We start from the raw sequence: 25,324 nt of genomic DNA on the forward strand, positions 1-25,324 counted from the left end.
TAACTGTGAATTGGTATGGAGAGTGGCACTAGCTAGCTAACCAGCTAGCCAACATAATGCACCGGTTTTAACCTTTTTTTATATACTTAAATATTAAAAATATGTATATAAATATTAAAATATTACATTTAACTTTGTAAAGGTAGTCTTAAAATCTGTTAATTGGTATGGTGAGGGGAGCTAGCTAGGTCACAAAGCTAGCTAGCTTTTTTTTTTTTATAGTCTGTCACAACAAAGGTCTTGCTTATATATATATAAAAAATGGCCCTTATAAATACAAAATGTTCATCGTGGTGAAAATACTCATTTGTACCACATGTTTGAACTTTAAATAAACGCTAGAGTGACATGGCAAACAACAAGAGGACTGAACCAAAACTCTTTTATTTCAGTCAGGAACCTCATAAAAAATCTGATGATATTCCATTTCCGACAACATGTTACTCATCGCGTGACTCTGAGGAAGCGGAAAACTGCTGACGGCGTCAAGGAGTCACTTCCATTTGAGTTTGACATTCTATTTGAACAACAACAGCCAAAGTAAACACATTTCTTATCTTTAAACTGGTGACAAGCATTGAGGCTACAGATGCACCGGTCACTTGGCTCACTGTTACGATAATATTTCACCAAAAATAAGTTACACAACATGCTGAGGGAGTCTGAATTTCAGACAAGTTGCGACCCTGTCGAGTCCCACAGGGACGCACATACAGGCGGCTGCAGTATCACATGTTGCTCCAAGAATCAGATGCATTGTACCACAGTAAGAATTATCATATCATCCAATATCTCATTCATTTTCATTGTAAATAACTAGATAAGGGTGCGACGAGCACGGGCCGACACTTACAATATCATAAAAAAAAAAAAAAAAAAATTCAAACAAGCAGGAATGAACAAAGAAGGCACTTCAAGTTTTCATGTCATGAATGACAACAGACAAAGACGACACACAAATTAACTCTTCATCCTACACGTACTTCATGCTCCTCATCCTTAAAATGAACCCACGTCACGAGTAAAAGGTAAAACTCAACCCCACAACAACAAAATGTTTGGCATTTTCAAGCGAATCAGAATTATTAATGTTTAAAATAGTGGCACTATTTTCTTTTTTCTGTGTGTTGATCCATCTTTTAACTTCAATAATGACCCACATTTCCACAGCGATCCTTTTAAGAACTCAAAGGGAACAAAGCCTTATATTTTCTCTGAACTCAACAACAACCACTCAATGCCTAACCTTAACCTATACGACAGGGTTAGGGGTTCTCCTCAGAAGTTATGTTCCGTCTCATTCGGACCAGATTTTGGTCTCCTTGACACACACACACACTTTCTTGTACTTGCTGCATACTGAGGACCGGGTAAAAGTGCTGACAAAGTGAGGACCAGCATTTTCCACTTTATAAATCAACACAATCACATTTATAAAGAACTACTGGGTTCAGTAATGTCTGCAGGTGGAGCTGGAAAACTGTTTTTCTTGTACCAAATTGAGGTCCTCTGTCAACTGTGTTAAAAACAGAGTATAGCATGTTTACAACCTAAGGAAGTGATTTCAATGAAAACAAAGTGAGGACCGGCCAAAATGTCCTCACTTCGTAAAAATGACCTCACTTTGTTGGTTAAAAACCATCCCTGGTCCCCAGTGTGACGCACGTACAAGAACACACACACACACACACACACACACACACACAAGTCCTTACCTGCTGCTATCAAGTGTTTCACATGTCAACACCACATCAATCAATGACACAGAGAGGACGTGACATGAGGAGTGGGTACAGTGTGGAGTGTTTTATGTTTGTTTGTGTTGTGTAAAAGTCTCCGATGCCCCCCGGTGGCGGGAATGAAGACGCACAATCGCGCCTCGACACTGTGGCGGTTATTTTTGTTCGGTCCGTCCGTCAAAAAAAGAAAAAATGTCATCACCATCTCACACGGGTCTCTGTCATCCACGTGCGCTGATGCAACACAAGCACAGAGGACACCCACGTCCACCCTCACCACCACCACCACCCTGTGTCTCCCGTCCACTGCACTGAGCAGCAGAGGAGAGAGAGTGGAGGATGAAGTGCAAATAGAGGAGGAGAGTCTTCCTCAATCACACCCGCTCGGAGTTGCTGTCTCTATTCGCCCTGCGTCTGGGAAACAGCTTTCGCTTTAGCAGAATAAGCTGCAGGAAGAAATGGCTTCATTACAATTTGCACACACACTGGCCACTTTATTAGGTACACTAAATCACAACTACATCAAAGTCTTAATATAGAGCAAATGACTTTGCACGCAGATAAAAGAAAAAGTCTATCTGAGGACGACTGATACACGAGGAGGGCGTCGAAGTGCAGCCGCGCTTGAGAAATAGAGGTAGTAATCACTTTCGAGGCTGAGTGTTAAATCATTAAGCGTTACTTTAAAACGGTAGCAAAAAAAAAAATCCACCGGCCAGGAACTCGTCTCCTCCACAGCTTAACACTCGCTTGATCATAGCGCACATCAATCAAAACTATTTTAAATAATCAGAGAGCTGCTAACTTCCTCCTTAAAGTGTTTGTAACAACCTTTGGACATCTGCTTATGTAAAAGTCTTACATTACTTCTTGGACGTCCTCAAAGACAAACCTTGTTTAATAATTTGTAGAATTATTTATTTTATTCATAACCAAACTAGAAGAATTTGAGCGAGAAATCCCCGGCGACAAAAGAACGTTAAAAAAGTAAATATAAGAAGCGTCTGATCCAGGATCTCGCCTTTCACAGAGGACGACTGGGAGCGTCTTTCATTTCTGTTAAGTCAAATCCTGGCTCTGCTCGCCACAGTAGCGCGATACATGAGACGCTCCTAAATCATAGCTCAACTGTGAATCATGGAAAAGGAGAGGTGTGTGCATGCAAGTGTGATCCAAAGTGTGTGTGTGTGTGTGTGTGTGTGGTCCTGCTGTGGACGCACTGACCTGTTCGGCAAAGAAGGACAAGATGGTGAAGATGACGAGCGTCACGAGGACACAGTGCGTCCAGAACTTCAGCTTGTCCCGATACACCCGCCTGGAAAAAGAACAGCAACGGGATTTCAATTAGCGTCAGACAAAGAAGCCGACATTGTCCTCGACAGATTGCGGACATAAAAACAAACGTTTCAGGCGCGGCACGTCTCTCACAGGAACGACACACGCGAGATGCGATGGAACGCGACAAGACGGAAGTATGCACGATCCAGAGGTCGGCGGGGCAACAGGGTGACAGGGTGACATCACCCGACGCCATCCGCCTGTCACTTCATAAACCACCCGACACAATGTGAGAGGAGGAGAAGAAGCGGCGGGAGTCGAGACCAGAGAGGCTCAGCTGTGCCACGCCGTCTCGCAAGCATCTCAAAAGCTACCGACTGATCTGATCTAAGAGGCCGCGGGTCTCGTCTTACAGTCTCCATGAGAGGCTGGAGTAAACACGGGAGCTGGATCTCTGAACAAAAAAGAATCCCTCTAAAGCCCCCAAAGGATTCCCACTGCTGCGAGCCTGGCAACACTCGCCATCATATGGTTACAGCCACAAATTCTCAACTTGGAGGCGACTGGAAAAAAATGAGAGCTTGATAAATTACCAGCACACGTGCGACACGGTAACCACGGTCTACGAGGTTTACAGTTTTTCTCTGTCAAAGCCTTTGAATTGTTGGAATAAGATGAGAATATGGAGGAGATAATCTACAGAAGAGGATTAGGGCCACACAGGAAAAGAATATTTGAGTTCTGAATTCAGAATTCTGAGGTTTAAAGTCAGAAATTCTGAGAATAAAGTCAGAATTCTGAGTTTTAATGTAAGAATTTCTGAGTTTTAATGTAAGAATTTCTGAGTCTTAAAGTCAGTTATAGGTTTAAAGTAAGAATTCTGAGGTTTTAAAGTCAGAATTCTGAGTTTTAATGTAAGAAATTCTGAGAATAAAGTCAGAAATCGGAGTTTAAAGTCAGAATTCTGAGAATAGTCAGAATTCTGCGTTTAAATTCAGAAATTCTGAGAATAAAGTCAGAAATTCTGAGTCTTAATGTCATAAATTCTGAGGTTTAAAGCAATGGAAATGCTTTCATATATGCACTGAAGTCCAGACTTCAGTTGTGGGTGAGAACACAAATGTCCACAAAAGTTGCTCTGTGCATTTTCCTCTGCTGCCAGATCCTGAGTAAAATCTCAGGATAATCAAGTGTGGATAATTCACAGTGAGAGCCAGGGTCAGTGTCCCGTCTCCTGCAGCTCGATCCAGACACCAAACCTCGTCTGAATGTTCCAGACAATCTCCAGCAAACTCTGGACAAGTATATTTATACACGTACCACTCCTGGAGCTCCTTCATGTGCAGGAACCTGTTGCGATACTCTCTGGGCAGCTCGAACTGGGACGGCAACGGGAACATGGACTCGTAGAAGTCCCTGAGCACCGCTTTGACCGTGACTGCGTCTTTATGGCTGTGGTCGATGTTGTCGTTCAGACAGATGAACTTCCTGTTGGACCAAAAAAAACAACTGTAAGGTTACTGTTCAAGTTAAGAATATAGAAAAGATGCATAGCAAGATAAAGAGACTGACCTGGGATTCTTCCTGATGTCGTCCAACTGGCCGACCACGTGCGACACGTTGGTGCGCACCATCTTGAAAGCGATCTCCTCCTCTCCCATGATCTCGAACCTGACAAACATAAGCAACATTAACACCAAACATGGAAGGACATGTGTGTCACTTAGAAATGTCTTTATTTTTGAAGGAAAAGCACTTTTTTCAATTAATATATTATTAAATGAATCAGAAATACACTCTATAGATTGTTAATGTGGTAAACGTCTATTCAAGCTGCAAACGTCTGCAAAATATTTTCTATTCATTTTGAAACTCTATTGATGAATAAAAGTGTGACTTTTAATGGAAAACACAACAAAATTGCATAGGTGACCCCAAACCTTTGAGCAGTAGAGTATTCAAAGACTCACTTGTATTTATTCTGGTCTTTAAAGGCTTTTTGGATGCGCTCAGTGATGGCTTTGCAGTGAAGGATGAGGCCTTTTGTGACAGGAGGCTGCAGATGGAAACGTTTAATTCAGCTAATGCAGCAACAAAAGTGAAATGTGGCTATTTTCATGACGGACAAACTCGGGCTCACCATGCTGGCGTCGTAGTAGGTCTCGTGAGTGGGGTTCACCAGGTGGAGCTGGGTCAAGTTTGTTGGTAGAGTCTTAGAGCAGTTTATCAACATCTGCTCCAGACTGGTCAGATCCTACAAGAATCCCAGAATGAAAATGAAACCTCAAAACCACAAAGATGCTTCACCAAAGCTAACATAACAAAGTCTTTTTTTTTAAAAGGAAGGACTGACCTGGAGGCTCAGGGGAAGATCGTGGATCCTGGTGGCGAGCGTTCGAATCTCTCGGTCGGACAAAATGCCCGAGTGATCCGTGTCGATCTCGTCGAACACCTCGGAGACGTTGAGCTGCTGCTGAGCGCTCATGAGGAAGTAAAAGTACGAAAAGGCGAACTGCATGTCCTCCGAGTGGCGCACGCGGTGGCCCGACGTCTTGTCAAACTCCTCTGGGAACCTGAACGAAATGGAACAGAAGAGTTTACATCGACTTACCTCAAGGAAACCCGAACACTAGCCCCAAAATGAGTTCAAAGTCTGCCTCACGTGTCCTGCAGCTCTTGCATGATGAGCCGGTCGATCATGTGAGGCATATGCGCGGGGACTTTGCGGGACGTGAAGCCAAACTGGCTGTTGAGCAGCTTGTTCACGTATCGTAGGGAGTCGGCGAAAGTGTCCCGCAGCTTCCGGCCAGTGGCGCCGCCGTCGGTGTCATACATGAGCTCTTTCTGCAGACGTTCTTCCTCCTACGCAGTCAACGCAAAGTAAATCAAAGGAAATCCACGACTGTAGATACAGAGTCAGACATGCAGGTAAAACTTACCTCAATTAGTTTCTGAAAGTACTTCCTCCTCTCCCACGGCAGAAAGCCTCTGTCAAAGGAGGTGAAGTGTTGGAGTCTCCTCCCAACGACAACATCTCCTCCTGCGGCGTCGTCCGGCTCCTTTTGATTCTCAGCACCTCTGATTTTAGAAAGGCTGTTGAGTAGTTTTGAAGTCATGGGCCTTTCGATGACAGCAGGAACTGTAGCCATTTCAACGTCTCCCTTAGGTTTATCGTCAATATGGACCGGGATTAGCGGAGTGACTGGTGGGTCCTGGACGGCTGCATCACCCCTGGACGTTTCTTTTTTTGCATTTTGGTTTTTCTGAACAATATCTCCAGCTTCCTGCTGTAACTCTGCGTGCCCTCCCTCCAAATCTTTATACGGTTTACCTGGGACTTTGGCTTCAGCCTGTGGATTTATGCCCTGCTGCATCTGAGCCAGTGTCTTGTAAGGTCCGAGGAGTTCAGCTATCGTGAGGTTATAACCCTTCTCAGTGATGTCGCCAGTCAGAAGCTTCTCCTCCAGCTTCTGCAGCTCGTTCCGCACGACCGCTGGTAAAAGGGACACGTCGACTGAAGGGACCTCGATGAAGACCTGGGATTCGTCGTGTGGCATCTTCTTGATCTTAGGACCACGTTTGTCCTCAGGAATATCTGAAAAGGCAAAAACCGGCTCTGGAGTCGGCGTCGGCTTTGGCTCTTTGTTGGCGTCTTCGTTCACCGCGTTGGTCACGTTGGCCTTGGGAACCTCGCGGGTGTCTACAGCCACACTGAAGGTCATCGTGAACTCGGTGTCGTCTTCTCTTTGGAGAGTGAGGTTGTACTGGATCTGGGTGGCGTTGTGGCCGGGGTAGAGAAGCAAATGGATGGTCTTCCACTTGTTGGCGACGGAGGTGTGGCGAACCGCCGGGTTGTCGCTGACGTGGGCCTCGGAGACTCTGCGAGCGAGGCGATCAAAGCTGAAATAGGGCCTCGTCTCCCCCACAGGGAGGGTGTACAGACTCTGGTCTGTCAGCAGGGTCACATGGTGCAGCTCATCCAAATGCTCTACAGACATCATGATAAAAGATAAGGCAGCATCATCAGACTCACTCTTTAACCACCTGACATTTGTGGAAAGGAAACCTTGGTTTTAAAACGTACCTTGGCCACAGTCGCCCACGTCAAAGCCACACGACAGGACGTTGCACGCTTGGTCACAGAACTTGTCTGCCAGCCACGAGTTGGCACAGCCTTGATTGCAGTAGGACGTCCCCCCCAGACCTCCGAGGCCACCTGGAAACTGCCACACCTGTGCACCGGCTTCCCCAGCCCTGCCGTTACCAAGCCCCACACCGAACCGATTGTTCCCAACGACACCTGCGAGATAAAGGTTAAAAAAAACACATAAGTCACGTGGACAAAAATGATTCTTTTTGCAGACACAGTGAAGGACGTATTCTTTTTACCCAAGCAGTCTCCTCCGTCCCAGTCACACGCCGAGTTGTTGCAGGTCTTGTCGCAGTACCCGTCTTTGATCCAGGATCCGGGGCAGCCCTCAGCACAGTTGGGAACAGGCCAAGTGAGATAGACCTGCGGAGAGGACGAGAACATGTTCACGATCCTACAACTTTGATCAACAGTGTCCATAGAACCCTGAAACCAAACAGACTGGAGTAATCTGATCATCTGTATTTAGCCATTCGCACCTTCTGCCCCTTCGAGTGGCTGTAGAAGTCGTCCGGCCAGACGTCCTTGCCGAACATCACGTCGTCATTGAGGTAAATAAACTTCTGCGAGAGACCTGGGATGCGGTGGATGTGGGTCTCTATCGCTGGGGAGCTGAAGCTGGGAAGGTGGCTGTGGTTCAGGAAGACATCCTGTGAGACAAATGTGTCAAAATGTAGAATCAGGAGTTTAATATGAAGGTAACAATCCAAAGATCCTCACTGGAAATACAATTATACAATTTTAAAACATTATCTTCATCCATAAAAGATCACCTGATGCGAGACAACAGTAATTCGGGGGTTGTCCAGGTTGAGCCAGGAGGGAATCTGTCCGTTAGTGACGATGAAGATGTGCCGCACCCAGGGGGCGTGCTTCTCCACCGAGCGCATCGAATACCGCAGCTCCTCGTTGTCCTCGAATCTGCTGGCTGAGACATCTTCGTCCTGTTTAGACTGAGGAGGCGAAGACAGAAGAACATTTCTTGGCTGCTCCCAAAAAAAAAAGTCAACTTGGGGAATCTTTTTTGAAACTTACCTGAGAGATGGCAGTGAGGTCCCAGAACAAGTACGCGGGGCTGATGGTCAACTCTTTCCCGTCCAGCGTCAGGTTCTTCTTGGCCTGCTGCGTCAGGTCGGAGAAGTCCTGCGGGGTTTTCAGGTGGAGCAGGGCGATGCTCGCTTCAGAGTACAACTCAAACTGTGAGACAGAGGAACAGCCAAGTTGGTGGACTTTTTACTTCCCAGAATGTGTCAAATTTGATCCTACATTTCCCATAATGCAACTCAATATTGTTACACTCTCCTAGCGTGAGGCTACAAATTCTCGGTAACACTTTAGATTAGCGAACACATATTCACCATTAACTAGGTGCATACTAACATGCATGCAAGTAGCATACTAGCCCTTAATTAGCACCTTATGTATGAAAAATCTAATTTCATGTCATAATAGAGGTATTTATGTAGAATTAGGTGTTACGTGCTTAATGATTAGTATGCTACTTATATATGTTAGTAAGCACCTAGTTATTGGTGAATATGTGTTCCCTAATCTAAAGTGCGACAGTAATAACTTTTCCTCTAGTGCCACCTTGAGGTTGACACTTTTTTTATGTGTATAAATATGAGTGAATATGAACAACAAAGGTCTTTTGAGAATCAAGTCTTTGGTGAGTCCAGTTCAACTTACATCACACCACGTTGGTTGATGAACAAAAGCATGTAAAACGACAGTTCCACCAGACTCAGTTGAACTTAATATAAGTATTAAGTATATTATAATACTTAATAATAGCATGATTTTAGCATTTTAATTTCTTAAAAAGCCATAGGCGATGCTGTGATGCAGTGTTTTGGTAAATGTCCTGTTTTTGTGAATTACGCTCCTCTATCACGTCCTGACCTTTTACTCCCACTGTTGAGACAGTTCGGGGTAAAATTCTGTGATGTCATTGTCTTCACCGGGTAGGTATCACGGTGGTGGCTCGGTGTCTGACCTCGGGGCAACTAGTATGCGAAGCATCGGAGTGACTCCGCACGCGAGCATGTGTACTTGGCATTTGTTGCCTCTTTAGGACTTTTACTGGCATGATCCCTGACCTTGTCGGAGACCACTTGTCCTCATGGGGATTAAAGCCTGGCTCTAATGAGGCAAAAGCTCATTTCTGAGGAGCTGGTTTAAGTTTAGGGCTAAGATTGGTTAGCGGTGTGTGTACTATTACTGTACATGTACATATTTGCAAGAGAGTTGCCCCTCTCCTCCTTCTCTCATCCATCAAACCTTTAACTTCCCAAAATAATCCCGACCTCGTCTCCCTCTATTGTCCCGAACGATGAACCCCGAACGTGACTGACACGATCTCGTGTTCAGCCTCGACTCAACTGTCTGTTGTTTTTTTCTTCTTCTCTGCTGTTTTTAGGTGAAGAGGATTATAAAACACAGCGGGGGTCCAGTGAGGAGAAGAATGCAGCCGTCATCTTTATTATAGCTCAGCACACAAAGCTGGCAGAGGCAGAGGCATGTGGCGGCCTCTGTTCTGCCTGACTGTAAACACGTCAGCCTGTTTACTCCAAATCAAATGCAGACATTTTTTAAAAATCAAGTGAAAGCCTATCGATTAATTTCTTATTTTTTTATAATTTGAATGGAAAAACAGCCTCAGAAGAATTTTCTGTTTTACTGCAAAAATGTTAAGTTTTTTGAACAGTGACAGACAACTCTAACTATTTTGTGACATTTTACTAAAATTAACCGAGCAGAGTTCAGTGATTAAAAGGGCAATTATATATATATATATATATATATATATATATATATATATATATATATATATATATATATATATATATATATATATATATTTATATTTTGGTTCTCAGACAGGTGCCTGGACTGCGTAAACATGGTCAGTCGTCATGGAAACGTGTCATGCTTTAACGTGCGTTAACGTTGACGCCTTTAACCGCCACTAATAGTTTATACATTGTTTTTATTCAAATTATAATGGCTTTAACATGACTGTTGTTCAATAAAGTAAAGCAATTTTGACAGCTTATTATAAACCTGTCAAACAGAGGAAATGTTGATGTTGAAAATCAGCCGTCAAACGTGAGAAATTTCACCGTGGCTACTTTTTGCATTTAAAACATGGCAAACGTAGCCAGTGACAGGAGGAATCAGTGGAGCAGACAGCTACAGCTGCTCCTCACTACTCTATGAATGTGTCCCGTGTGAATTCTGCTGTCATTACACACTACAACACTGCTGCTTGTAATACACAACAGAGGAAAGGCTGTGTAATTAGTAAAAGGAGAGAAAAACGTTGGGTGAACTAGTTAACCGAGTGGTGAGAGATCTTTTCAAAGCAGCTGGATTGAGATGTCAAAGGACGACTCCAGAGATGAGCGACTGTGAACATAGACGATATAAAAAAAAAAAACACAAACAAACACAGACACATAAGAAGCAGGAGGGCCCGGCTCTGGGGAGAAGTTGTTTAACTGGTTTTTAAATGACAGAATACTGCAAACAGAGGCTAATTCATTTCTGTCTAACTGCACACCAAAGAATATAGAACGGCCCTCGATCGAACCAGGATCTGAGCCTGTGACCTTCTTGCTGTGAGGCAACAATGCTATCCACTGCTGTTATTACAGTTTGCTCACGAGGCAGCACTGAAGTGTATTTATATCCATATAATGCCTTGTTTACATTTAGTTTCTGGTTAATCTTTTCCTCCCATGTGGCACATATGACCCATGTACATGTGGAGGACCAAAGAAAGGACACGGATTCAGATCCTTAGAAATAAGACGAGTGACGTAAATACGCACATGCACACGACTCTCTTTCAACCACTGGAAGACAAGGGTCCAAACTAATAGCGAACAAACCATTTTCAGGTCTCCCCATGGGTGACAAAGGTCATATATTGGCATTGGGCATGAAGACCTGCAGTGGAAATGCAGCCTTTGTTGTCGGGGCGAGGGTGTTAATAGTCGAAAAAACAACAAACAAAGTTTTGTAACACGACTTCACAGGCGACAGCGCGGGCAGATGATGATCGGGGGTCTCGGTTCAGCTTTCATCGCCAGGAGACACAGTCTGACAGCAGCTATAAATACACGACATCGTCCCTCAACGCTCCAACCGCTCACTCCACACTATGCACATCATCCCTCTTTCACAGAACCGGCCCAGCAACACCGGGAAATACCTTGAAACCCAAACTGTGCATTGTGTGGCAGCCTCTTGTCGCTGAGAACGCCAAACACGCACACATGCACACACACACTTTCCATTCTACTTTCTGAACCCTGAGTGACTCCACATATCACTCCCTCTATTTCAGTCCTGCAGCACCACTTCCAGTTTTTCCACCCATAAAAAACATCAGCAACAGGTGTAGATAAAAACATAAATAAATAACTAATAAATAAATAAAAAAGAAGAGAGTGCAGGGGAAGGTCAGTAAAATACCGGCTGACCTTTCCGTGCACTGGCTGGCGCCACGCCACTCCAAACAGTTGTTCTAGTGTTAACCCCCGCACCGCCAGCTAAGGTTACAGGCAGAATACCGCCGGTTATTATCACATGACATGCAACGGCGCAAGAACCATGTGGAGACGCATGGACCAGCGGAGTGATGGGACAACTGTGTACGATGATGAAATGTAGGTTAAACGCCGTTAACCTACTTATCGTCACTCACAAAGTTACAGCAAAGTTTCGCTCCCTCAAGGGTCTCGGTCTCATACGTGTTTATCTGTGACCACTTCATCCGTTTGAAGTACGGCAGGTTTCATTTTTCCATGCCGTTGCGACTTCACTGTAACATCTAGGGCTGCGACAGACGGATTATTTTTATCGTCTGTTAAATAGTCCAATTGGTTTGTCGATTGATCGATGAGCTGTTGGGTCCCCATGTGGTCCTTTACTGTCCTACCCATTAAAAGGCAAAAGAAGCCCCCCAAAAACAAACAAAAAAACAATTAACTTCGCAGCTACGCCTGTTCAGACGCCCTGCTGAAGACCAAACTGAGCATCAGAACGAGGAAAAAAGGTGATTTAAGAGACCGTGAACGCAGCACGGTTGTTAATGCCCGACAGGATTAAGGTCAGAGGTCAAAGGTCAAAGGTCAGACTGGTTTGACCGGATACAAAAAGACAACAGTAGTTGAAAACTAAGCAGGAGATCATCTCTTGAACCTTGGAGCAGATGGGATCTCCTACAGTGGCAGAAGAGAACACCACGCGTCACTGCCGCCACTTTATTATGGCGTCTTGTGTACCTAATAAAGTGGCTGGTGAGTGTGTATAAAGGGACTAGGTCTAATTTTGCAGAAATATGGTATATTGGTAGATTAAAAACGGTGATTATTAAGATTATATTATGTTCGCTCTTCTATTGTTTTGCTTCTTTTATACAATGCCTGATTTTACTTTGCATTTATTGTTTATTCAGTGAAGTGTTCTTGGGTTTAGGCGTGAATAAATAAATGATACAGTTAATATTATTGCTAAAACTATGAATACTTCTTCTGGAAGCTTATAAAAAAAGTGTTCCATAAAAACACAAAACGTTAATGCAACTGGATCCTAGCACTCCACAGCCACAGTACTCAAAGAGACTGTTATGACATTGTATTTTTCCACTAATTGATCATTAATCCTCATCAGCCTTGTGATAATGTGAATCCTGTCAGGGTGGAATAGAGAACAGCTGACTCGTGCCACATGTCCGACACACGGTGTGACACTCGACGCGCTCCCTCTCGGCCTTTTCGCGGTTCTGTTGTCCTCGATTATTTCGGAGTAATCCGCTCTCATTAGTGACATTCCTCCCGCTCGAAATACACGACGTGCGTTCTGATTTGAGAAAATTATTAGATACGGCAGGCCGGGGGCCGGCAACAGCTCTAAACAAAGGCTCTTTATCCACATCACAACATAACGGTTTTAAATAGAAAACAGAGTGAGCGTCATGTGCCGCAGAACACATGATACAAGTCAATGAATGATGTAATAACATCCTTTCATTTACGCTTATATATGTATTATATATACATGCAATTTCTCACACCTGTGGACAATAAAGTATTATTTTTATCCCTCAGATTTGTTTTAAGACATTGCCACAGTGACATCTGGTGACCAAACGTGTGAAGTTCACGTGACATCCCAACAGAACCTCTCTGCAGAAACGACCCCCTAATAATCTATCGCACACAGCTCGGTGTGTGTGCAACGCTGCCCCCTGCTGTCTTCCAACAATCTTAAAATATCCTCTATTTTTTTTTTGGTCGAGTGTCTAAAACCTAATTTTGTCATTTATGTACAAAATATTTTAACTCAAACTATCTTAAAAAACAGTGTCATCAATTCCTGGTATTTTCCAAAAATGTTGCACGTGTATTAACCACTCAAAAGCAAGACATTTCAAAATAAAAGCATTCCATTGGTGTTTTAAATTAATCTTGTTAACCAGTCATTTTCAGAGATGTGGGTCGCAGGACTTTTTTTTAAGGGTTACTAAATACATTTGCAGATTTCTTTCTTTCAAGCTTTTTAACAACAAATCTCAAAGTTTTTTTTACCTGTTTGATCTTGTCGGTTATAACAGCGGGGATTTTGACTCTCAGCTGCTCCGTCTCTTTGATGGACGCCGGGAAGCCACTCAGATAAGCCAGAGACTGGATACGGATCAGACCTGGAGCTTCTTTATCTGTCGTCTGCAACAACAACAAACAAGACATCAACTTTAGACGTCCCACACATGTTTAATTCCCTTGATTCTGTCGTCATAGATATGATTGTGTGCTTTTTTTAAGCGAGGACAGGAGGGTTGGCTGAGGACATCGGACTCACCAGGTAACATCTGGACACGGAGAATTTGTGCACTTCTTTTGACACATCTGTGTAGGCTTTATCGGCTGTAAGAATCAGATAAGAGAATTCAATTTAGTATCTCAAATTGAATCAAATCAGACAGAAAATAGAAGCAAAATCAAATCAAATCAGGGCCCTGTGAATCGGAATCAAATAGACTCAGGAAGTCAGTGGTGATAACCAGCCGTGGATGCTTTTTTGTTAATGTAATTGTTAATGGATATCTGAAATCACTTGAGGGGTTTTGTTTTACCATCAGCCTGCAAATGGAAGACGACCACAGAGGCCGCGGTGGACGGATGGGTGGGTTTGGTGAGCAGCAGCAGCTCTTTGGCGGCAGAGAAGGACGGGAAAAGCGACGGCAGCTCTTTGAGCGTGACGTTGGCGGGCAGAGCGGGGTCCAGGGCCAGCATGGGCGCTACGATGCAGTGGGACAGCAGGCATTCTGGTTTTGCACTGAAAACAAAAAATCCCATGGTAATTGGACGCACATTGTCCTCATATACTTATACACACACACACATCAGGGTCTGGCATATGCATTAGTAGGATTAGTCAAACCTCACACATTTAACAAACGGTTTCCTTTGTGGTAATGCTGCATCAAGCCCCCTCTGTGTGTCTTTGGTTATTAAAAAAACAGTGGGTGGGGGTGTTAACACAAACAGGAAACATCTTCACAGTCGCCAAATCTTCACATTTTCCACATCTCTATGTGAACACGTTAGAGTTTCCATTAACTGCTTAGATAGATAGATAGATAGTTAGATAGTTAGATAGTTAGATAGATAGATAGATAGATAGATAGATAGATAGATAGATAGATAGATAGATAGATAGATAGATAGATAGATAGATAGATAGATAGAGCTTGTTAGCTAAAATGAAAATGTGCTTGCTAAAATATAGAGCTTTCTAGCTAAAATAAAAACTTGCAATCTAAAAGATAGATAGAATAGAGCTTGCTAGCTAAAATTAAAAATTTGCTAAATGATAGATAGATAGATAGATAGATAGATAGATAGATAGATAGATAGATAGATAGATAGATAGAGCTTGTTAGCTAAAATGAAAATGTGCTTGCTAAAATATAGAGCTTTCTAGCTAAAATAAAAACTTGCAATCTAAAAGATAGATAGAATAGAGCTTGCTAGCTAAAATTAAAAATTTGCTAAATGATAGATAGATAGATAGATAGATAGATAGATAGATAGATAGATAGATAGATAGATAGATAGATAGATAGATAGATAGATAGATAGATAGATAGATAGATAGATAGATAGATAGATAGATAGATAGATAGATAGAGCTTGTTAGCTAAAATGAAAATGTGCTTGCTAAAATATAGAGCTTTCTAGCTAAAATAAAAACTTGCAATCTAAAAGATAGATAGAATAGAGCTTGCTAGCTAAAATTAAAAATTTGCTAAATGATAGATAGATAGATAGATAGATAGATAGATAGATAGATAGATAGATAGACAGACAGATAGATAGATAGATAGATAGATAGATAGATAGATAGATAGATAGATAGATAGATAGATAGATAGATAGATAGATAGATAGATAGATAGATAGATAGATAGATAGATAGATAGATAGATAGATAGATAGATAGATAGATAGATAGATAGATAGATAGATAGATAGATAGATAGATAGATAGATAGATAGATAGATAGATAGATGTTCTGTCCACAAACCAAAATGATATAGTTTTTTAATGATTTCTATGTTCTATGGAGCAACTTATTTGTATTATTTAACTCCATGTCGGGGCTTCACACGTGTGTCTGACTGCCGTCTTCCCCGTTTGTTTTATGCACTAAATGAAGACGGAGGCGAAGGCACGCGAGGTTAGTTAGATAACGACAACACACAAAGATTGACTGATTTTAAGATGATGAGCTTCAACTAAATATGCAAATATCTTCTTCACACTCACTCACCTGTCTTTTGGCACTTCCGTTGTCTCGCTCGCGTTCCTGCCCAGTCGTTCCCTGTGTGCGACAAACCGGAGAATTCATCACCTTATCAGCATTTTTTTTTCTCACTGCACAGCACTGCGTTGTGTGTTCCAGGAGGCGAGTGGGAGGCAGCGGACGCAGTAACTGCATCATTTTGTCACCGTTTATTTCCGACGCTATTAATGTTTAAATTGTGTAAAATCTAAATCCAACCAGACAGAGGTGGGAGTATTATTTTCCATCATCTTCCTCCTACTTCCTCTCCACCCACCACCCGACATGCCATTTCATAGGGAAGTATATAAAATTACACAATCAGTATTGAGGTTAAAGTTGATATTAGTATTTTGTAATCCAGCTCAAAAATCAAAGCATGTCTCCTTTCACACTTATATTCATGTGTACTGAAACATCATTAGATCCAAAGAAAATATTCTCCAGTATCTTATAGACGTTCTTTTTTCTCCTGAGCATCACTCCAACCTTTGACCTCTTTTTCCTAAACAAACCAATACAGAGTGAAGATGATAATGCTGCAGCATGTGCCTGTATGCTAATTCTGACTGTAATTCAGATTAAAGACACTTCCCTCAGCGGAGATAAAGGCTCTTATGTAATCGCAAGGGTTTTCAGCAAAAAACATCAGAATTTACTGCAGTACCAAAGCCACGGTTACCTCAGTGCTCTTTGTTCCTCCTCCAGCTGCTCCTTGACCGTCTTCAGCTCCTTCAGCAGAGCCACGTCTGTGCCGTTCACCCATGTGTACACCACATCAATAGGCATGGGCAGACAGAGCCTGCAAAAACAGACGAAGAAAACCCCACTCAAAATCACTCTGACAGAGCTGAAAACACAACAAAAAAAATGTGGCTCCGCTTCCCTCCCAAGGCCACATCACTGAGTCTGAATAGGTTTTTTTGTTCATGCACGACTGCACGTCATCCACTTCTTTGACAAGTCTCTCCAACTGAAGGACACTTGAGGCATTTGAACATTTATCCACAAATCCATCACCTCACCTGCTTTGGAAGGACTTCCCTCCAACATTATCTCTGTAGGAATCAAACAGCACATGATACTGGTCTCGACTCCACTCCACCACCACCTGTGCGACAAGAGGAAGACGTTGCATGACTGTGCACCCACCACCGACAGCCAAGGGCTGCACAATTCATCAAAACGTTATCAAAATACAAAATCTTCTTCTTCAGATGAGAGAACAAAAATCACACATTTTAATTATTTTTTTCCTGGTAAAACTCCTTGAAACATGGAACGGAGAAACAATGTCTGCAGTTAACAATGACTTCCATTTCATTCCCATGATCTACTCGTGTCTCGACATTTTCCTCAGTTAATCGATCAGTCGCTTTGTTCCTTGAAATGGTTTTGTCCACAAACCAGAGATATTCAGTTTCCCCTCACAGCAGAGCAAATAAACCAGAACAAATTCTCAATATTAAGACACTGAAGGCCACAGAAATATTAGAAAATGTTACGATGTTCATTTAGAGATAATTTAATCATTGCAACCCTCATTTGCACACTAACTCATACAAAACACTGTGTGAGAATATAGCTCTTGAAGTAACTACTCCATTATTGCCTACGTTAAAACACAGTGGTGTAAAGTCATCATCCTGCTCTTCCACACATATACTTCAGACACAGATTAGATTAAGATGGATTGAGAGATAAGGTGACTAGAAGATGCATGCATGGAAATCATTATTATTATTTGTGTTGTTTGTTTCATGTTCTATTCCTCAGCTCCAGTACAGTAGAACAATATTTCAAATTTGTCTCAAGTACCACCAGAGGAAGCTAGCGTACCATTGGTGGTACAGGGCACAGTTTGAGAACCATTGCAGTCCCATTTTCATTACATTACATGTCATTGAGCAGACGCTTTTATCCAAATACGACTGATTTTCAATTCAACAAACATCCAGAAGAAATCATACCACTTACTGTACCTTACTCACTTAACAAAACAGATCAACTTACAATCTATTTCTCACAATTAACTTTGATTAGAGCAATACATGTGTGACTTGTTCATGCCGGAGTTTGCTGGCTACCTTTAAGATGTATGTCACGTGTAAACTGTAGACCTACAAGACACTGTAGTGGAACTATTTGTTCGTATTCGCTAAATTGACCGTTTTTCAAATGGAATCCGGCGACACGGCGCTAGCTTAACTAGCATCAACTGTCGGAAACATATGTTAGCTAACGCGAAAACATAACCGGTTTCAGTGGAGACACTGTGGGGACACACACAAGGAGCTCACCTCTCCGAACTGGAAGGCGGAAACAATCATGAGGACGATGCCCCCGAAGCAGAGGTAGAGCCCATATCGGTGGGACAGACAGGTGTACGTCTGCCGCTGCACGAGCTTCAGCACCGAGTTGACGACTGCCATGGTTCTCCGAGGCGACGCATAGCGCTGCATTCATTCAGGGGAATAGCGCAAGTTAACGCGCTCGACTACGAAAAGTAAACACATCACGCACCTTCCCGGATCTGTCAGCTGACCGCCGTCAGCAGCAGGCCGACTGGATAGCGAACCTCCCCTTTGGCGCGTTCAATAGAGCACCGCCCCTTTGGCTCCGTTCATTTCTATGGAGCTGGTAGCTCCATGTCGAGAACGCGGACGGCTCGTTCACGTAGCCGAGAGGCATTGTGGGAGTGACAATAGCACGACCCGGAAATAAACCAGGAAGTCAGAAACCCCTACTTTCTAGTTGGCTGACCAATTCGCGGCAACATTCAACTTAATTTATAATGTGACAAAATAAACTATACAAAACATTTAACATCTGTTTTCCTTGGTAACCTTTAAAAACATTAAACATTAAATGGACTCTTTGTGGTCCTCTAACCAAAAACACTGTTAAAAGGGAGGGGTTTTTTGGGGGGGGGGGGGGTGCATGATATCTGGGATGATAAAGTGAAATTACTGGATTTCACTGACTGACTGGACTGGATGTGATTTACCTTTTGTGAGTAGACAAACTGATTTCTTTCTGTTTTCGTTCATTCTGTCCTCTTTTTCAGTTCCCTCTTTTTGTTGGTTCTGTATCTTCTTCTTCTTTCATCCCCTCTGTCTGTCCTTTTATTTCTTTCTTTTTCTTCTTCCCTTCTTTCATCACTGCCTTCTTTCATTCTCTTACACCGTTTATTGATTCCCCCTTTTCCTGAGCCTTCTCTCTCCTTTCTTTCTTCCAGTCCCCAGCAGGGGGCGTCACAGCCACATCATCACATCAGCCTCAGCAACAGCTGGAAAAGCGGAATAAAAATGTGTTTTTTCTTACATTAGAAAACCGCTCTAATTATTTTTGTCTGTTTGTTTTGTTGTTGTTTTTTTACTTAAATTTGAAAAGTCGATTGATTCTTGACACTTTTTTCATTTATAATTCACACTTTGAAGTATTGCCTTGGTTGCCGTTCCTTCTTTGAAGCACCAGGATTTATGAACAATAAGTTGTTTATTTTTGTCATTGTTGTGTAAAGCTAACTGCATTTTCCTCAATACGGTTACATTTTTACTTTGATCTTTCTACGTCTTTATAATCTTTTTATCTTGTTTAATCTTTTTTTTAAATTATTATTAATTTATTTTGTTTTTTACTTTTTTGCTTTGAAATGACATTGAAAATAACCTGGTCACTGCAATTTATTTTAAGTCGCTCTCTCAAGAACCCTCTTATATTTGTATAACTATTTATTTATATCTGTATTTTATTATAATTTTTATTTTATATTTATGTATTACTTTTTGATTTTATATTGATGTATTATGTTTTATTTTATATTAATTTACTGTTTATTTTTATTTTATATTAATTTAATTATTTATTATTTATAAATTTGAGTAGCAATAAAACTGTAACTCATGTGCTACATATTTTGAAGTTTGGCACCCCATACAGGAGAACACCATCGTTCTTTTCGAGTCAAAGTCCATGTTTTTTATGAACATTTAATGTCCAACTATGGTGTGTGTGCGTGCGTGCGTGCGTGTGTGTGTGTGAGTGTGTGTGTGTGTGTGTGTGTGTGTGTGTGTGTGTGTGTGTGTGTGTGTGTGTGTGCGTGCGCGTGCGTGTGCGCGTGTGAGTCAAACTCGGCCCACAGTCAGGGACACGTTTTGGGGAAGAGGTTGTTGTATTTCACTTTATTGGCAGAGGCTGACTTGATTCTCCCACACACACACACACACACACACACACATACACACATACATATACCATGTGACTGTCGTTAACAGACTCACTCTTCTTTTCGTCTTTTCTTTTTATTGAATGGCTGCGGCCGTTTTTGCGTCAAAGTCGCTAAAGATGCTGTGGTTTCAACAGGGACTGTGTTCGCTGCCAGCGTTTCTGGTCATCTGGTCCTCCTGCACTTTCATCATTTCCTACGTGATTGCTGTTTTCAGACATGATGTCGACATAGTCTTTCCATACATAAGGTAAGTTTACCACACACACACACACACACAGTCACAACAAAGCAGAAAGACAACACAAACACGCGCAAAGTCTGAAAAGCGGACTAGTTTTTTTTTGCGTAAAGTTTACTTTCGTTTTTGGTGAATCCGCGCATACTTTGGCTGAGAGTCAAACTCCAGCTGTTACAGTAGAAGAGAGAGCGGTGAAGCAGCGACTTCCTCTCACTGCTCCACGCTCACAATAACTCGTGTTCTAATTCTAAAAGACTGTCAGTGAGTGAAATATATAGGTTAATGATCCAAAAAAAGTCAAATAATGAGATTATAGGTCGATGTTATGAGATAACAGAGAGTAAATCACTTTTATGAGATGAAAAAGTGACATTAGGAGACTAAAAAGTCATAACTATGAGTTCAAACGTCATTGTAATGAGATAAACGGTCAAATTATGAGCAAGTAAATCACTGTTGAGGTAAAAATCTGAGATTAACAAATCAACATTATGAGATTATAGGTCTTATAGGTCGATACTATACGATAACAGAGACTCAATCACTTTTTTGAGATAAAAACGTGAAATTATTAGAGTAAAAAATTCAACATTATGAGATTATAGGTCGTTACCATAAAACAACAGAGTAAATAACTTTTATGAGATTAAAAAAGTGAAATTAGGAGATTCAAATGTAATTATTTCAGTTTGAAAGTCATTGCCATGAGACAGACAGTGAAAATATGAGATTATAGGTCGATACTATACGATAACAGACTAAATCACCTTTATGAGATAAAAACGTGAAATTATGAGAGTAAAAAGTCATTGTAATGAGATAAACGGTCAAATTATGAGCGAGTAAATCACTATTAAGGTAAAAGTATGAGATAACAAAGTCAACATTATGAGATTATAGGTCGATAAACTATGAGAAAATTATGAGAGTAAGTCACTTATGAGGTAAAAAGGTAATTATTATAGTTTAAAAGTCAGTGCCAGTCAAATTATGAGATTATAGGTCGATACTAAATGATAACAGAGATAAAAACGTGAAATTATGAGAGTGAAAAGTAATTGTAATCAGATAAACAGTCAAATTATAAGAGAGTAAATCAGAGAAAAAACTCAAACATGAGTTAAGTGAATAATATGCGATAAAAAGTAAAAATTATGAGATTATAGGTCGATACTATAAGATTACGGAGAGTAAATCACCTTTATGAGATTAAAAAAAGTCGATATGAGAGAGTAAGTCACTATTATGAGGTAAAAAAAAAAAGGTGAAATTATGAGATTAAAAAGTCATTACTATGATATCGAGAGTCCAATCATGAGGTAAGTGAATAGTATGGATAAGAAGTCGAAATTATGAGAGATTAAGCCACTATTATGAGGTAAAAAGTCAGAAAAAGTCCAGTCATAAGTAAAGTGAATAATATCAGATAAAAAAGTCAAAATTATGAGATTATGGGTTGAAAGTTGTAATTATGAGTTCAAAAGTCATTGTAATGAGATAAACAGTCAAATTATGAGAGAGTAAGTCATTGTTATGAGATTACAAATTCATAATTATGACAGAAAGATAGAAAGTTTGTTCCATCAGCTCTAAAGTCACTCGTTTTCTTCCCTGTGTTTTTTGTCAGTGACACGGCAGCATATCCTCCTGAGAGCTGCGTCTTTGGCCTGATGACGTTCATCTCTGCTTGTGCAGGTACAGTGAACGTCCGTGTGAACGTCCGTGTGAACGTCTGCACAGTCAAGGTCACATTTCTGTAAAACAACTGTCATTATGCAACAGCAGGTTTTCCTGAGTTAGGAACCAAACTTTCCGGAGAAGATGTTCACGGTTCCTCTTTTTAGAAAATGAAAGCAGATTTGTCACAGCTGGGAATGAAGAGTTAGTGTAGTCTTCTTTATGACATATTTCTTTTTGCACAGGAATCGCCACCATCTATGCCCGATATAAGTTTGTGGCTCGGCTGGGTGAGGACAGACTTGTGACGGCTCCACGTCTCAATAAAGCGGCTCTGTGTTTAGGGCTGCTCTCCTGCCTGAGCATGTGCATCGTTGCCACTTTCCAGGTTGGTCTCGACTTGTCGACGTGCCCACTCACTGATCGTAATCACGCGGTTATAACGTATAATCTTCTTCTTTTTCTCTTCTGAATGCAGGAAACGGCCGTGGTGTCCGTTCACGATTTGGGAGCTGTGCTGTTCTTCGTCTCCGGTGTTTCGTACACAATCGTCCAGGCTGTTATTTCGTACTATATCTGTCCGTTTGGATCCTCGCCGTCTGTGTATCGCATACGTGTGGGCATCGCCGTCCTCGCTACTTTGGCACTTTTCCCCAGTATCCTTTCACGAAATATATATTATACTATAATAATAGTTAAAAGTGTATGGAAGTCCAAACATGTCATAATTGATGCCTTCAAAAAAGTTATATTAACACGCCTAGGCATGAGTCCTTTCCATACATATCAAATATTAACATATTTGAATATTAATATTAACACAACAAAGGAATTGTTTTGTTCATAAGAGGGTTAAACAGTGTTCTTTATATACATACATATATAAATACACATATATATAATAGTATAATAATAGTTAAAAGTGTATGGAAGTCCAAACGTCATAATTGAACCCTTGTTTTATTGTTATTAAATGTTATTTACTATTATTATTATTTTTTATTATTTTTCAAACCAACATGAATCCCTTCCATAGATATATGGAAGGGATATGACATATTTGAAGATTAATACTAACACAATAAATTAATTGTTTGGGTCATAAGACGGTTAAACCATACATATAATAGCATAATAATAGTTAAAAGTGTATGGAAGTCCAAACATGTCACAATTTAACCCTTCAAAAAAAGTTACATGAACACGCCTGGGCACCAAAATGTATTCATAAATCATAAATTATGCTATAAAAATTGTATTTACTATTATTTTTTTCCATACATATTAAATGTTAACATATTTGAATGTTAATATTAACACAACAGATAAATTGTTTTGGTCATAAGAGGTTTAACCAGTGTTCCATGAGAAACCCTCATGCTACATCCTATGATCCTACATACTGCAGCTTTAACTTGCATTATATACACATATTGTTGCTTTCCTTAAGTGTGTAATTCAGCTGTGATCTGCGCGTTCTTTGTCAAACAGAATACGCTGCATCGACGCAGCGACGAGAAGGTGAGCTGTCGTGTGCCTCGAGCAGTCGTGGCTTATTCCTTCGACTTAAGTTGCCTTTGACATTCTGCATATTTTTGGATTATCAAGCTATAATTTCCATTTCAAATCAACAAACAGTTCATTTTGCTCAGTCCTGACTGGGTCCATTGTGAGTTTGAGGCCCATGATTTATGTTTTTTCTCGATGACTTCCTTCTCGCAGGACTATCCTTTCCATCTCGCCAGTGCCGTGTGCGAGTGGGTCGTCGCCTTCAGCTTCGTCTGCTTCTTCCTCACGTACATCGATGATTTCAAAGTGAGCATCGGCCCAGTAAACAAATATAATAACATATATTATATACATCAGTGGCGGTTGTTGTTGTTCATGGGAAGCTCATTGCAGGCGGTTATTTACGCATAAGTTCTTGCATAAACTCTGCAAACGGACATCTAAAACGGGGGAAAAGCGATAATAATTATGATAAAGCTGAAATGCTAATATAGTGTTTTTATTTACAGTGTACGTGTACAAATGGGCGATATATTGCCGAGCAAATAACTAGAACACAACGATTGGCTATTTGTCGACGGGCTTCCCTCGCAAGACTTGTACCGCCACCCGATGGTGAAGTGGGATAGTACAGGACCCTGACGCGCGTGTATACCATGTTTCTGCAACACTGTCAATCAGAAACTGGCTCCGCCCCTTCAAACAGTTCCTCCAACCACTGCTCCGTTGACTCCCAGAGAAGCCGAGCTTCCGTGGAAGTGGAGTTTTTGCCGCACTGTTCCGCGTCGTCCCGTAGAGAACAGTTGAAGCTGAGATTTTAAGTGGTTTTAAAGCGGAGGCCGCTACGGGAATATGGAAATCACGTAAGACTCTCCCGCCATCTGCGACGCTGAGCTTCCCTTGCCGTCTCACAGCGATCGCCACTGATACGCTTTGTACTTGAATGAAAATGTTTTCTTATGATCTTTCATTTTTGTTTTTATTCCCCACAGCTTTTCACCTTACAAGTCCGAACAGAGTTTGAGGGATTATGAGGAACCCTTGGTTTCTCAAGGTGCTGCTGATGTCATTTGTTGGAATTTACAAGCACATGAGGTACTTACCGAGCGTCACGTGTCGTTTTACTGCATTTTTTTTTTATACGATTGCAAATCATTCCCTATTCGAGGGTTCACTCGATCGTCACTTTCGCAACATTTGCACTCCTGACTCTGGCGGCCACAGCAGCGTGACACAGACCTGTGACCGCTCACAGAGGAGAAGTTTGTCACACACACACACACACACACACACACCCACACTGTGAGGACTCATGTTTCCCTGTGGGTTTCCTGCTCAGAGCTGATGTGAAAATGTTAAATTATATACCACACTGATACTGTACATATACTGCTATTTTTTATACACATTCTCCAGATGATGCTAATTTCTCAACGCAAAGTATTTTAAAAATGTATTTTTTTATTCTTTTGTACCATTTTCCAGTTGTATTTTTTTTATGCATCAATGTACTGTGTCGCGACAACAAATGAAGGAGGAAGGCCTGAATCACATGCTACTACTACTGTACACGCTGTAAGCAGCACATGCACTTCTCTTCGTAGTAGTAGACAATTCAGTCAATTTAGTTCATTCGGTTACTCGCGTA

The 25,324-nt window shown here is 41.4% G+C and overlaps 2 protein-coding genes across 2 annotated transcripts; one reads left to right on the plus strand and one right to left on the minus strand.

Moving 5' to 3' along the window:
- Nucleotides 1–1,825: 1,825 nt before the first annotated feature.
- gnptab (N-acetylglucosamine-1-phosphate transferase subunits alpha and beta) lies at nucleotides 1,826–18,483 on the minus strand (the record flags this gene model as incomplete). The annotated part of the gene is made up of 21 exons (XM_083907316.1): nucleotides 1,826–2,185; nucleotides 2,964–3,054; nucleotides 4,338–4,505; nucleotides 4,590–4,688; nucleotides 4,988–5,073; nucleotides 5,158–5,271; nucleotides 5,371–5,590; nucleotides 5,680–5,879; nucleotides 5,957–7,005; nucleotides 7,102–7,317; nucleotides 7,407–7,530; nucleotides 7,647–7,817; nucleotides 7,941–8,120; nucleotides 8,203–8,364; nucleotides 13,764–13,898; nucleotides 14,035–14,099; nucleotides 14,309–14,511; nucleotides 16,010–16,060; nucleotides 16,704–16,823; nucleotides 17,047–17,132; nucleotides 18,322–18,483. 21 exons carry the CDS (start codon nucleotides 18,481–18,483, stop codon nucleotides 2,114–2,116), a joined length of 3,774 nt encoding a protein of 1,257 aa, XP_083763442.1. The 3' UTR covers nucleotides 1,826–2,113.
- A 1,885-nt stretch (nucleotides 18,484–20,368) lies between these two features.
- Nucleotides 20,369–24,710, plus strand: dram1 (DNA-damage regulated autophagy modulator 1; the record flags this gene model as incomplete). Its single annotated transcript, XM_083906763.1, has 7 exons — nucleotides 20,369–20,499; nucleotides 22,118–22,185; nucleotides 22,413–22,555; nucleotides 22,646–22,823; nucleotides 23,630–23,688; nucleotides 23,890–23,997; nucleotides 24,669–24,710. 7 exons carry the CDS (start codon nucleotides 20,369–20,371, stop codon nucleotides 24,708–24,710), a joined length of 729 nt encoding a protein of 242 aa, XP_083762889.1.
- Between the last annotated feature and the right edge of the window lie 614 nt (nucleotides 24,711–25,324).

The sequence above is a fragment of the Microchirus variegatus genome, assembly GCF_963457635.1.
Source record: "Microchirus variegatus genome assembly, chromosome: 20".
Taxonomy (NCBI): Eukaryota; Metazoa; Chordata; class Actinopteri; order Pleuronectiformes; family Soleidae; genus Microchirus; species Microchirus variegatus.